This window comes from Motacilla alba, chromosome 2 (assembly GCF_015832195.1).
Source record: "Motacilla alba alba isolate MOTALB_02 chromosome 2, Motacilla_alba_V1.0_pri, whole genome shotgun sequence".
NCBI classification, from domain to species: domain Eukaryota; kingdom Metazoa; phylum Chordata; class Aves; order Passeriformes; family Motacillidae; genus Motacilla; species Motacilla alba.
In genome coordinates this window covers 152,043,323-152,058,281 of record NC_052017.1, presented here as the reverse complement: position 1 = coordinate 152,058,281, position 14,959 = coordinate 152,043,323, and the positions used below count along the sequence as shown (strand labels likewise).

The window sequence follows — 14,959 nt, the reverse complement described above, 5'->3', positions numbered from 1 at the left end:
CAGGTAAGACCATCAGGAGAGAAACAAGAATTTGGGTTCAGTCAAGATCTGTCAGGCATGGCTTTACTCTAAAGCAGAGACATTGAAATAATTCCATATGAGGGGAGGCTGGGGGCCTTCCAATTCAGGAGGGGGAGGATAAACCCTTTTTATCTTTTCATGCCATTAATAACCTTATAGAAGATGATTATTCCATGTTTGTAATCACAAAAGAATTAGGGATATTCAGTGGAACTCAGTAAGATTCCAAATGAAGTATCAATGGCAGGCTTAAAAAATGCTTTTGGATATAAAGCTCAAGTAAACTAATAATTGATTGCCACTAGATTCTGTGGAACTGAAATGTATAAAAGGAATAGAAGAGGAATCCTGATCCACAGCGTGCCAGGAGCTGAGTACCCACCAGTGGAAGGATCCCTTTGTCCTGCTGAGGTCTGGGGCCCTCAACTCCTGTCACTTTGCTCTGACACACGTCAGTCAGTGTAATATGACACCACACATCAGTTTGCAACTGTCACAGTAGAGCCTCAAGGTTTAGGCTGGACATCAGGAACAATTTCTTCCCAGAAAGGGTCACCAGGCACTGGCAGGGGCTGCTCAGGGAGGTGCCAGAGTCACCATCCCTGGAGGCGTTCAAGGCATGATTGGATGTGGCACTCAGGGCTCTGGGCTGGTGACAAGGCGTGGATCAGTCAGAGTTTGAACTTGATGGTCTTGGAGGTCTTTTCTAACCTAAATAACTCTGGGATTCTGCTCACCTTGGGTGCACCCAGCTGGGACAGGGAAGAGCAGGAGCTGGAGGCACCAATTCACCAGGAAAGATGAGAAGAGCTAAATCTGTCTGGCTTTGGTCAGTGACAGCTCATGGGGACGAGGAGACAGGCTGAAAATAACCATGAGCAAAAGGGAGATGGCATTGACTGCTGAGAGCTAAATTAACCCCAGACAGAAAAGGACCACAAAGGAAAAGCAGCCCTGGCAGGAGAGCAGCCCCTGGACATGGGCTGGAGGTTTCCTGGCTCTGATATTATTCCCTCCTCTGTTCCCGTGGGTTCAGCTCTGAAAGGAAAGGGCATCAGGAGGGCAGAGATGGGGGGCACAGGGCAGAGGAGTTTGAGCACTCCACTGACTTCCCACTGAGCACCTCCACAAAACCAGTGCAAAGCAAAACACAGTGCAAAACAGAACCAAAAATGAGACCTTTGACAGCAGCACTGGGAGCAGATGGGACTGGTGACAGCAGCACTGGGAGCAGGGACCTGCCACAGCTCCACTGGGGACAGCAGCACTGGGAACAGGGACCTGCCACAGCTCCACTGGTGACAGCAGCACTGGGAGCAGGGACAGTGAACTGCCACAGCTCCACTGGGGACAGCAGCACTGGGAACAGGGACAGGGACCTGCCACAGCTCCACTGGGGACAGGGACCTGCCATGCTCAGGGTGCTGCTCTGCTCCTGCACACTCCTTCCCCAGGAGTCTTGAGGACAGTGAACACATTTCCCAAAGAAAGAAGGAAGCCAGGATGCCTTTTTGAACCATGGAACATGGTCACATTTGAAGCGTCAATAAAACCCAAGGCTCCTCCACCTACGTGAATATTCACACATCATATGAGACCCCATCTGACAGCTGTGAGCCAGGGCTGCAGATCCAGATCCAGATCAGAGTCCTGCTCTATATAAAGGTCTGATTTCATCTTGGGGCATGGAAGAAATGTCTGCAGTGACAACAAGCCTTCACTGGGACAAACTCCACGGGGAGGTGCTGAGTCATATCTCTGGATGTGACAGGCTGGGGGCTGAGAGCCTCACCAAGGCTCCTTCCCCTCAAACTGTGGGCCTGACGAGGCCCCTGGGCTGCTTTATGATTCCAGGATTAGTTACTTCATTAATGAACTACACAAAGTGGGACTTAGGAAGCTGGCACTTCCTTCTTATCACAGCTGTGAGCCAGCTTTGTCACGGACTCAGAGACAGAAAAAGAAGGGAATCCTGCAAGGATCTGGCCTGGCCAAACTATGGAATGCAGCAGGACAGGGTTTCCCTGGAAATTAAAACACTCAAAGGCTTAAAGAGAAGGAAAAAGCACTGTCCAAAGCTACCAATCCTCAAACCATTTCAGAACCAGAAACAGGACAAAAACCTACACCCAGGCTCAGCTGGGACAGGTAACACTAGAACACATTCCATTTCATCTCTTCAGCAGCACAGAATGTTTATTCCTGTTCCCACTGACCCTTCTTCTGTGGTGAAATCCTTGGAGCAGTCATTTTTCTTCACTATATTTTCCACTATAAGATTCCACTGGAGACTCTTCTCAGCCCAGCAGTTTCAGACTGTTCAAAAGGTCCTTTTACCCATCATTTAATACACAATTACAAGGCTATAAAGAGTGGGGAGTTCACAACTCTCCTAAAACCTACTTCAATGCTGTGCTGCTAAGGGCAGGCCTTGCAGGAGGAGAGCATTTATCCAAGGAGCAGTGGAACATATGGAAAACTTCCAGTAAACCTGGCATCACCTGCCTCAGAACAGAGACATCTCTAAGTGCATCTTGTTTGGAGGCCAAACCACCCCAAGTCCTGAAGGATACAGGAAGAAGAGCTAAAGGTGTAATAAAGGTAAGAATAAAGAGAAATTCCCATCCAGGAGCAGGAACTGCCATGCCTGAAATGGAAAAACCAATATGGAATTCAGTGGACCAAGGTCTGGGTACACTCTCTCATGCTGTCTATAGTCACCAAAACTGAGCTCAGGTAGGTCAGGTGAAAGAAAAGGCAGAGAATAAATGGAAATGCCTCTTACTAGAGAAACTTGGTTTCTCTAATCCAGCAAAAGGAAGGCTGGAAGATGTCAGGACTGGTGTCCATAGAATTACACCAAAGACAAGCAGGCAGTGGGTCAGACAGCAGGGAAGAGATTGCACAAGATAAAATACAATGAAAACAATGATCTAACAAATGACAGATCAAAAGTAAGTTTTCTAATCACTCCAGAAGCAGAAATATGGAGAAGTTTTGGGGTTCTCCCTGGAGGAGGGATCTGTGTGTGTGCACACACTGCTAACAGGATGAAACAATCTGTATTTAATGAAAAGTCTGACTGACTTATTAACCAGAGCATACTGTTGGGTTGCCAGTCCTGGTAGGAGACTTGACTTCAGCACTTCTTCTAAATCATGTTATCTTCCTTGCAAACTTAGCTTTGCTGCTCCTGAGTTGAGCACAGCCCTTTTTCAGCTAAACTCTATCTTCCAGAAATGCCAGCCTGTCCCAGCCTGGCCTCACTCCAGGGCCCAGCCTGGGGACTGTGTCCCACTGCAGGGTCTGGAACTGGCTGGGAGCTCCTGCTCTCCTGCAGTGACACTCAGAGCACACTGCAGCAAACAGGGACCAGCTTTAAGGCAGGTAAATGCCTCAGCCCCTGTGATTTCTGTGGGGGTTGTTGTAATTCCTGACTCTTGTACATAACCCCGGCCCCAAGCAGCAAAGCCCCCTGTCTGTTACACACAGGGCACCTGCCTAGTGCAGAAGGGAGAACTGGATTTGCTGCAGCACTGCTTAAACATGCAATTTCCACTCCATCAGTCCCTTTTCTGCTCTCTCTGTGAAGGCCAACAAGATGATTGCGTGGCAGAACAGGACCAAAATGATCCTGCCCCACTTTGGAGCAGGGAAAGGGAACTGCATTTGTGTGAGAATCATTCCACACTTTGCTCCTCGGTCCCCAGAGAACGCTGGATCAGACAAAACTTGCAGCTGAGCAGGGATCAGTGATGAGGAACAAGCAGCAGTCACATAAATCAATCCTCAATCTCCGACACTTTGCGGGGGACTCGTGTCCCTGTCCTTGACACAGGTCCATGGGTGAGGCTGCACGTTTACAGGAACAGATCACAAACCCACCTGGAGGCCACAAAGCCACCTCCAAACCAGAGGGTCCTGGCCTGGAAAGGTGGCAGAACACTGGCCCAGAGAAGCTGTGGCTGCCCCATCCCTGGAAGTGTTTAAAGCCAGGTTGGACAGGGCTTGGAGCAGCCTGGGATAGTGTAAGGTGTCCCTGCCCACAGCAGGGGGTGGCACTGGGTGGCATTTGAAAGCTCCCTTCTAATCCAAGCCATTCTATGATTCCATGAAAAATACTGAGGACCCTTCAACCCAGTAGGAAAAGGTAATAAAAACACTTTGATGGCAATAAATTAAAAGCCAGACAAATTAAAGAAGAAAATATAGCACATTTTTCTTTGCTCAATAGGAACTTCTATAACCTTAAAAATTAAACTAGAGAAATGAGAGTGTTGTATTGTTTTTTTAACATCAAAAAGAGTCCACTCTGTCATATTCCAGTCAAGCCAGGTGAGCAAACACAGGTAATGCCACCTCTCCTGCCCTACACAAGAGGTTTATTAAACGTTTCTGGGTTTAAAATTTATGGGTGACATTATGAGAAAATCTAATTTGCTATGTAAGAATTCCAAGTCTGACAATGCCCTGATGAAGCACACACTCACCCCATAAATGCAAAACCAGAGCAAGGGGAAAACCTCCATGTGTGCAGCAGCAAAGAGCAGCCCCAGGCAGAGAGCCAGGATGGCTCCCAGCACATCCCAGGGCTCCTCAGTCCCTGTGCTGGCCTTTCCAGAGCTGAGTCCTGACCTCGGGATGGCTCCCAGTACATCCCAGTGCTCCCCAGTCCCTGTGCTGAGCTCAGGATACTGCAGGAGGCCCAGGATGGCTCCCAGCACATCCCAGTGCTGCCCAGTCCCTGTGGAGCCTTTCCAAAACTGAACCCTTTGAGCACAGGATGCTCCAGGACCAGGCTGTGCTGTGACATCTGCTGCTGGCAAATCCTAGCTGGTGCCAGGCTTGAGGCTGGCATTCCAACACAAATGGTGACATTCCTGAGCAGTTTCCACAGGATCAGGTTCCTTCCCTGACTGCAGAGCAACAGGATGTGACACCTGAGCAGCAGCAGCAGCAGCAAAGAAGACATCCAGCACCTTTGGAAACCTTCTGTCCTTCCCAGGGAGTGGAATGGCAGCTCCTTCTGTCCCTGGGCAGAGTGAGACACAAAATCCTGTCCATGTCCCCCAGCAGCAGAAGCTTTGGCAGCACAGAGCCCTCTGCAGCTCCTACACCTGCAGGGGCTCTGCAGGACACAGGTTAAGGCTGGGCACACCCAAGGATGTGGATGGCACCAGCCTTTGCTACAGCAGAGCAGCCCTGGGCACTGGAACACAATTTGGGACCCTCCTTCCACTGTTCTGCCGCCTTGGGACCCTCCTTCCCCTGTTCTGCAACCTTGGGACCCTCCTTCCCCTGTTCTGCAACCCTGGGACCCTCTTTCCACTGTTCTGCAACCCTGGGACCCTCCTTCCACTGTCTCTGCAACCTTGGGACCCTCCTTCCACTGTCTCTGCAACCTTGGGACCCTCCTTCCACTGTTTCTGCAACCCTGGGACCCTCCTTCCACTGTTTCTGCAACCCTGGGACCCTCCTTCCCCTGTTCTGCCACTTTGGGACCCTCCTTCCCCTGTTCTGCCACTTTGGGACCCTCCTTCCCCTGTTCTGCAACCCTGGGACCTTCCTTCCACTGTTCTGCCACCTTGGGACCCTCCTTCCCCTGTTCTGCAACCCTGGGACCCTCTTTCCCCTGTTCTGCAACCCTGGGACCCTCCTTCTACTGTTTCTGCAACCTTGGGACCTTCCTTCCACTGTTCTGCCACCTTTGGACCCTCCTTCCACTGTTCCTGCAACCTGCCCAGCAGCCTTCCAGGCTATTCCATCAGAACCACCTGAAATCAGAGCTCAGGTCTAACCTTGTGCCATCAAACAGGTGCTCAACACGCTGCCTTCCTCCTCTCAGAGCCTCTCTACACCCCAGCACAGCTATCTCCAGGGGGATGGAGACCAAACCCTGGGACCAAACCACCTCCCAAAAACCCACTTCCTCTCAAACCACGACATTGAGCCAGCCCTGGAACCCAGATATGCACCACGTTTAACAAAGCTATTCTGCTGCAGCAGCAGATCCCCCTTGGCAGCTCTGGGTGTGCCCCACAAGGGGGCTGGCACACTCTGGGTGTGTCTCTCCAGTTCTGCTCCAACAAGATCAGTCCCCAGCTCACAACCATGGTTTAGGGTCAAGGAACACCCAGTCAGGAATCAGCAGTCCCTCTTCTCCCAGGGCTGTATTACATTACATAAGCAATGTGACAGCAGTATCCTGAACTTCAAACCCTGCTGCTCAAGAGCTCCAGGCTCTGCTCAGCTCCATGATTCTTCTCAAGGAATCATCCCTGAACCAGCAGGCAGATGCCATTTGGAAGTGTTAAGGACAGGCTGGTCAGGCTTGGAGCAACCTGGTCTCATGCAAGGTTCCTTGCTGTGCACTCCCCAGAGCTGCAGGACCATATCAAGTATTCCCAATCAACTTCCCAAAGCTGGTCTGCTCTTGGGTGACTCCAGCTCCCACCACCGGTCTGGGAGATGACCTCCAGCTCCTTGTGAGCTGCACAGCCATGCTTTCCTCAGTATAGGAACAGATCTGTGCACACAGGACTGTGCTGAGAGCCAGCCTGGGGCCTCACACCAGCAACACCCAGGAATCACAGCATCACTGAGGCTGGAAAAGACCTCCAGGATCAGAAGATTACACAGAAGAGAAATGCAAGAAATACTGATGTGGTTTTCAGGGACCTAGAGATGGAGAAAGATGGAGAAATCTTCAGGCTCCACTAACAGGGGACCACACCGGAGCCAGCTCATGCTCTGCCTGAAGGGAAAGGATTTGTCATCTCCCTCCTGGAAAGCCTTACTCCAAACCCAAGAAAAATCTCTGTTTCACACCTGAGGGAAGAGCAGAGCCAAGATCTCAGAGACACCCTGGCCAACACTCCCAGGTATCACACAGCTCTGGTGGCCCTGTACTGCCTGTCCCAGGGGAGAAATCCCCGTGCAAGCTGTCAGCAGGGAGGCTGCTCCTGCCTCTCGTCAGTGGCAGCAGCACTCTGCTTCCAGCAGCTCCTGGGAAACCTTCCTGCAGAAAGGTCCTGACCCATGGGTCAGGCACTGACCAGGCCCTGAAAACCTGGAGACAGAGGCAGGAAGCTGGTCACAGCCAGAGGAGGAGCAGGCAGGCAGCCACAGGATTTTTACCCTGAGCACACTCACCATCCCCATGCCAGGCCCCTCAGATGCCACCTGCCCCTTCCTGACACCTCAAGGTGCTGCATGCTGAGCCTTGAAGGGATTCGGGGGAGGCTGCAGGAGATGCACAAATCATTGCCTCCAGTCCTTTCCCCAGGCAGGGGCACAGTGCCCTGAGTGGGACCCTCCTCCTTTTATCAAAAGGTCAACACACAGCACTCAGCTGATTCTTGATGTCTCTGCTCCTCCAGGGTTACCCACACGTCCAGAAATATCCATAAATATCCCCACTTCTCCATCAACACACAGCAAATAGGAACTGAACTTCCCACCTCAGCCCCTTTGGTTTTCACATCATTTCCACCTCACTCCTGCTCTGCAGCAGCCACTCTCACCTCAAGGATGGGAAAGGAGGAAAAGGGGAAAGCAAGGAGGAAACAATCATTGTGTTTGTGATCAGCCAGGTCCAGAAGCCACTTGACCCAGAGAGATCAGAGGTCCCCCTACAACAACGGGTGAGGCTGGGAAGCAAATCAAGCAGGCTGGATGATTTTTGGCAGAGAGAGAACAGTAGGAGTGGTACAGACCTCTTCCTCCTCAATGCGAGCAGGTTCAATCAGCAGATTATTGGCTTGATCAAACGACACCCCCTGTTAGGACAGGAACCAGCAAAGAGGCATGCGGATTAGTGGAGCATCAACCAAACCCACCACCACGACCACCACACCACCACCACCACCCAACACACGCACGGCACGCCGGAGCTGGGCCGACTCCCGAGTCACTGCTGAGCTCAGGAGCTCCTGGAGTCACTGCTCAGCTCCAGAGCTCCCAGAGTCACTGCTCAGCTCCAGAGGAGTCACTGCGGAGCTCCAGAGGAGTCACTGCTGAGCTCCAGAGCTCCCGGAGTCACTGCTCAGCTCCGGAGGAGTCACTGCTGAGCTCCAGAGCTCCCGGAGTCACTGCTCAGCTCCAGAGCTCCCGGAGTCACTGCTCAGCTCCAGAGCTCCCGGAGTCACTGCTCAGCTCCGGAGGAGTCACTGCTCAGCTCCGGAGGAGTCACTGCTCAGCTCCGGAGGAGTCACTGCTCAGCTCCGGAGGAGTCACTGCTCAGCTCCAGAGGAGTCACTGCTCAGCTCCGGAGGAGTCACTGCTGAGCTCCAGAGCTCCTGGAGTCACTGCTGAGCTCCAGAGCTCTGGGGCTGATCCAGCTCCTGAAGTCACTGCTGACCTCCAGAGCTCCTGGGGTCACTGCTGAGCTCCAGAGCTCTGGGGCTGATCCAGCTCCTGAAGTCACTGCTGAGCTCCAGAGCTCCCAGAGGAGTCACTGCTGAGCTCCAGAGCTCTGAGGCTGATCCAGCTCCTGGAGTCACTGCTGAGCTCCATCTCTCCCAGAGGAGTCACTGCTGAGCTCCAGAGCTCTGGGGCTGATCCAGCTCCTGGAATCACTGCTGAGCTCCATCTCTCCCAGAGGAGTCACGGCTGAGCTCCAGAGCTCCACAGCTGAGCTCACTCACAGCACAGCTCCAGATCTGACCCCTGGACCACAGAGCAGCCCCCAGCCCTGCTCAGCACCCCAGCAGGGTTGCTCACGGGCTCCCAGAGTGCCAAGTGCCAGCACCCTCCTGCCAGGGAGCACCCCTAAGGCCAGGCTTTGTCCATGCTGGCACCCTGAGGCCCTGACCCTGAGCTGACCACCACTAGCTGACCTCATCCCTCCACACCAGGTCACTCTGGGAAGGAGGAAGGGTTAAACACAGGAGGAAGCACTGAGGAGCCTGTGGTGCCACAAGCTGCTGCACAGGAACGAGCAATCCCAAACACAACTGAAAAAAAGCAGTCCCAAACACAACTGCAGTTCCAAACACAACTGGAAAAAAAGAAAAAAAAGCTATCCCAAACACAACTGCAGTTCCAAACACAACTTCACCAATCCTTTCCTCTGGTGAAAAAGCACACCCTGACAGGCACCTGGGATCCTGCTCTCAAGTGCAGGAAACCTCAGGATTTCTTCTGAAAACCAACTGTCCTTGCAACAAAACCCTCTGGTTCCAGGCTTCAGCCTCCTGCACAGCCTGTGCTGCCTCCTCCTTCAGTGCCCAGGGACCTCCTGCCCAGGGACACTGCTCCCTGCATCCATGCCCACTGCTGGCACACAGCTCATAAATGTCTTCATGGAGCAGGCATCCAACCCAGCCCCACAGAGAGGAGCACTGAGCCCCAGGCTGAGGAACTTCACCAGCAGTGGGAAAACTGTCCTCACTCCTAGGGAGCACAAGATGAGCTGCACTGGCTCAAACAGAGCAAGGCAAGCACCCACTGAGGGAAAGGACATTTCCCTGGGCAACCCAAGCTCCAGCAGGGATGGGAATGATCCCAACACCCTGGAGCATGTGCAGTTACAGCAGAAGCAGGTTTTTCTCCAGCACCTTCCAGAGACCCACATCTCACCCGTGAGATCTGCTGATGTCAGACTGTGATGGAGACTCAGCCACATCCTGACCTCTGCTCACCAAATATAACTCAAAATGCTCAAATCCTTGGGTGGGAACTGGGCTGATCTCATGAGGCCTCCCTCACCCTTGTATTCCCATTGCACTGTGAGGAACCTCCTCAGGCAGGAACCTCTGTGTCCCCAGCCAAACGCGGGGGTTCAGCTGAAGAGAGCCAAGGACCCCCATCTCTTAAGCCCCAGTATAAGCAGTAAGGCCAAAACTTCAGAGCACAAGCTGCTAAATCCCAAAGCAGCCTCCATCAGGCCGTGTCTGGGTGGAAGCACAGGGAAGGGCACACTCCTGGCTGCACTCACACGCTCCAGGAAGCAATGTGCCAACAAGTGTCAGTGGCCCAAGTGCCAGTCTAAGACTGAATCCACACAGGGACAAAGCTCATCCTCCTGTGAACCAGCAGCAACAACCAGCAGTGAGGAGGAGGCTGGAAGGAACAGCAGAACCCGCCAGTGATGAGACAGAACTGTCCCTGCAGCACGTGGAATGGGGCTGGTGCAAGGACCTGGGTGCAGTGAAGGTGTCAGACACAGCCACGCAGCACAGCTCTAGGACAGCCCCAGTGACATCCAGCTCTGCCACCCTCAGCACATCCCCAAGTGCTGCAGCCTCCTGCCAGTGCCTTCCCCAGCACCACATCAACCTGGCTGCTGGGTCACAGGAGCAGAGGGCAGGTCTGCACCCCTCTGAGCTCCCCATCCCCACAAGACCTTACCTTCACGGATGGCTGAGCAGACAGAGCTCCATTCTTTCTGTCATCCTCCTCCCATGCTTCCTCCTGATCCCGGGGCTCTGTGTTATTATTGCAGCCTCCCAACTCCTCTTCCTCTTTGGGGACCCCGTCACTGTTCAGCCCCTGCAGAAGTGCCACCACTGCCTCTGGCTTGGGCAGTTTAGTGATCTTAAAGTGTTTCTTATAATGGGGCGTGTCCTTGCGGATAAGCCTCTGCTTCTCCACTGGAAACGGCCGCTCTTCGTCCTCATCCTCATCCTCACTGCGGATCAGCGTGTCCTCGGCGAAGTGCACGGTGGGCTGGGAGAGCAAAGCCCAGACACACGTGAGCCTCGGGGAACAGAGGGCTGGCAGCACAGACCCTGCTGTCCCTGTGACCCCTCTGCTGCACAGGCAGAGCTGGTGTCACTGCTGGTGTGCCAGGACAATGCAGGAATGCATTCCCATTTCCCATCCTAGCCTTTTCCCACAAGCACACCTTCCCCAGGCCAGTGTCACTGCTGGTGTGCCAGTGCCACTGCTGCTGTGCCAGGACAATGCAGGAATGCATTCCCATTTCCCATCCTTGCCTTTTCCCCACAAGCACACCTTCCCCAGGCCAGTGTCACTGCTGGTGTGCCAGTGCCACTGCTGCTGTGCCAGGACAATGCAGGAATGCATTCCCATTTCACATCCTTGCCTTTTCCCACAAGCACACCTTCCCCAGGCCAGTGTCACTGCTGGTGTGCCAGGACAATGCAGGAATGCATTCCCATTTCACATCCTTGCCTTTTCCCACAAGCACACCTTCCCCAGGCACACTTCTGTCAGCTCCAGGGATGGAGGGCATTCAAACCCCTCACAGGCACCCCAGCTTTCCCACAGCCTGCCTGGCTCCCACACTATCCAGCCCAGGCTCCCACAAGCTGCCTCAGCCTCTGCTTGCACTGCTTTCCACGGCCTGGATCTGCCTCCAGCGATGCCCAAATCCCACATCCAGTGGGGATTGTACCTGTACCTCAATTTCCCACTTCCTCTGAAACTTCCATCTCCTTTCACTTTTTCTCACGACCCTGCTGCAGTTCCCAGGCTCCTACCTCATTGTATTCCACTTCCACATCTTCGTCCTCCTGGTCAGCAGCTTCCTTGTGCTCCTCCTGGGCCCTGGGCTTGCCCTCCCTGTGCAGCTCCCTGTGCAGGTCAGGCAGCTGCCCGTTGGGCCAGCCCTGCTCTCTCTCCTCTGCCCTGCAGTCCACAGAGGCCGTGCTGGTGGACAGGTGCGAGTCCTCGCTGCGATTGGACGTGGCACTCAGCCTCTTCTCCTGAGGAAAGGGTTGTGGTGGTCAGGATGGAGCCCGGAGCAGCCGTGCAGTGGGACTGCTGTGAGGTGGGAATGCAGCACCAACAGAACCAGCTTTTCCTCAGGGTGCCCACAGCTTCCCCTCCTGAGCTCCCTCCATGTGACTGGGTGCACCTGCTCCACCTCCTATGTGGGGATTTATTTCCAGCTCCCACCAGGGCAGCAAGGTTCCTCCTCAAGCACTCCATTCCCACCACTCTTTACCGGGAATATCAGAGCCTTCTCTCCCTCTCCCTGTGCTATAAAAGCGGTACTGACACACACAATTCCATCTCCTGCTCTATTTCACAAATCCCCCCCCCATGACATCTCAAGGCAGATTCCCAACCTTCCCAGGCAATCCATTCCCAATCTTTCCCCAAAATCAGTCCTTTCCACCTCATTTCCTAGATACGCTACACGTTCCTAATGGAAGATGTCTCTGTCCGTGGCATGGAGGCGGAACCTGGTGATGTGTAAGATTCCTCCCAACCCAAACCATTCCATGACCCCCTGTTCTCTGTGGTCATCCCCTCCCCAGGGAGCAGCACTCACCTCTGAGTTGGGAGAGCTGGGGTTGGCATCAGCCTTGGCAGCGTTCACCTCGCTGCGCCGCACCTCAATCACCTTCTTCATCACCTTCAGCTCGCTGGGGTGAGGCGTGGCTCTGCGCTGCAGGCCCTGCCAAAGAGAGACCCTCAGGAAGGGATTCCAGCCTGGCAGCACTGCCAGGTGTCCTGGGATGTCAGATATGTGTGCATTCTATCACCATCTGTCAGAGGTGGGGCAGTTATCTTCTGTTCATTGGGCAGTTTTCTTCATCTCTTCCAAAACCAATCCTCCTTCCAGGAGATACCTTCTGTTCATGGGCCATTAATTATTAATTATCTTCTGTTAATGGGCCATTGCTGATAAAATTCCATCATCCCACTGGGAGATGCTCCACCCAGGGGGAGGAGTCAAGCATTCCTACCTGGATGCAATCTGAGCCTGGCAACACCACAGCAACCTTTGCCCACTGCAACCCCAGAGGAGCAGCTTTCTGCTCCCCTGCATTCCCAGAGGAGCAGCTTTCTGCTCCCCTGCATTCCCAGAGGAATCCAGGCCCATCTCCAGCAGCCCTGGAGCTCCAGAGGGAAACTCCCCCCTTCCCCAGGATCCCTGCTCCAGCAGAAGCACAGCTGGCCCTGCAGGAGGGCTGAGCCACCATGGAATGGCACTGCTGCCACCACCCTGACCCACAGGGGGACAGGGCCTGTTCTGCCAGGGCAGCGTTTTGGGGTTTTTTAGTACTATTGCATTTGCATTTTTAATTTTCCTAGTAAAGAACTGTTATTCCCGCTCCCACATCTTTGCCTGAGAGCCTCTTAATTTCAAAATGATAATAATAAGGAGGGAGGGGGTTTACATTTTCCATTTCAGGGGAGGCCCCTGCCTTCCTCAGCAGACACCTGTCTGTTCAAACCCAGACACCAGGCCTTGCCCACGACCCTCTGCAGGTGACTAACACCTTTATCAGAGCCAGAGCCCCAAGGGGACACCACCAACACCTCCTGCTGCAGGACCTGCTCCAGGCCCTCCCCAGCCTGCAGCTGGGAAGGGGAAAGAACAGAGGCAGGAGCTCTGACAGCTCTCTCTGGACATCAGCCTGCTCTCCAGCTGATAGGGGCTTTGGGAAGAATGATGGAGCTGGGAAGTTAAAGGGGTGTTTCAGGTTTAGTAAATTAAAAACTCTCGACACAGGAACTCCTCCTGAACAAGGTGAGAAATCTTGGGATGTCCTCCTAACTCCTCTGGACTAAACAGGTCTGCCAAGCCCAAATGCAGCAGAATTGGTGCTGCTTAGTGAGTTCCACCCCAGGTAGAGAGCCAAGAAAACCAGCATCCTAAAACTAGTCACAATGTTGAAAACAATTCCAAAAAACCCCAAAGCTCCCAATGCCAGGAGCACACACACTGCCAGGACAGCTGCCAACACCATTCATTGGAAGGATTCAGATCTCAAGGATGGCTTCCCATAAACTAAAAAGGAATAAAGTCCTTCAGAAGACTGAAACCCTCAGAGCACTTGCTGAGAATTTCTGTCCCGGCCTTTGCACCTGCCCTGGAAGCACAACCATCTCTTGCAGGTTTTGAGGCTGCCTACAGTGTTTAGTACTTTACCAAGAGGACACCCACAGCATGGGCTGCTGGAACCCTGGCTGCTGAGAATTTCAGACTTTCTGCACAAACAGACTCTGAACCCCATGAGAACACTGGACTGAGGCCCTGGAGAAGGCTTCCAAAATGGAATGATAGAACTGGGACTGTGGGTGTGGAGCTTGAACAGGAGTGTGTCATATCACAGGGTGGAAAACTTAAGAGTTTAAGGTTTTAGAATATAGTAATACATATAAAGCAAGATGGAGGTCTTAGGGCAGAGGCTGGTCCTTCTTCCCCTTCTCCATGGGTTTGGTGGTTTTGTGCAATTGGACAGAAAAGTCCACATTGCAGGGCACAGATGGTTGGTTATTGGGTTAAAAGTAAAAATAATTTACGTGTCATTTCTTAATTGGACAGTTTATCCTTAAAAGGCCTTGTAGAGAGAGAGATAGGGCTCCGTTTTTTAGTTAGTTAGAGAGAAGTGCTGCAGAACTCATGGTTTGTGAGACTGTAGCACAGATAAGAACTAATAAATGTCTGAGTCCCAACAAGAAATCCCATCTCACACATTTAATCCTGACCCTGGCAAAAAAAACCCTGACAATGGGCTGCACTGCCTGCATGCTTGGAGGGATGGGGATGGCCTGGGTTTGGCTGGGCAGCCTTTCCCCTTGGTGGGGGTGAAAGAAACCCTACCCTGACAGTGCTCTACTGGGATCTCTGGACATTTTGAGTGCTCCACTCCCACAGAAGAGCCTCAAACTGTGACTCTGCACCACAGCTCCCAGGGAATTCATTCCCTTCCACTCCTGCTTGGGTCCTCAGGGCTCCAAAGAGCCTTCAGACTGTGGAAATCACACACCTACAGCAGTGTCAAACATGGACACCACACACAGTGGCCCCATCTCTGGAAACTCAGCTTGTCCCTGTGCTTCCACAGGGAGCCAACAAGCCTCCAGGAATGCCTCACCCGTCTCTCAGCTCCAGCCTCCTCGTCCTCATCTCCTTTGGGCTCATCCAGGAACTGGATCACACTGACTCTGTTCAAGTTGGTGTCTGTCCAGCTCTCATCCACGCTGTTCTGCAGCAGGTTCTCTGGGGAGGAAGAGA

The 14,959-nt window shown here is 53.1% G+C and overlaps 1 protein-coding gene across 23 annotated transcripts in view; it reads right to left on the bottom strand.

The window, feature by feature from the left end:
- SCRIB (scribble planar cell polarity protein) overlaps window positions 1-14,959 on the bottom strand; it is a 114,321-nt gene that overhangs the window by 66,840 nt on the left and 32,522 nt on the right. For 22 of the 23 annotated variants that reach the window (XM_038126342.1, XM_038126351.1, XM_038126324.1 and 19 more), the window contains exons 12-16: window positions 14,820-14,944; window positions 12,263-12,388; window positions 11,466-11,690; window positions 10,372-10,689; window positions 7,737-7,799 (exon numbers count right to left, since the gene is read on the bottom strand). In XM_038126342.1, coding sequence (XP_037982270.1) covers window positions 7,737-7,799; window positions 10,372-10,689; window positions 11,466-11,690; window positions 12,263-12,388; window positions 14,820-14,944 — 857 coding nt within the window. The remainder of the gene's footprint in view (window positions 1-7,736; window positions 7,800-10,371; window positions 10,690-11,465; window positions 11,691-12,262; window positions 12,389-14,819; window positions 14,945-14,959) is intronic. The other variant, XM_038126315.1, reaches the window with a different exon arrangement.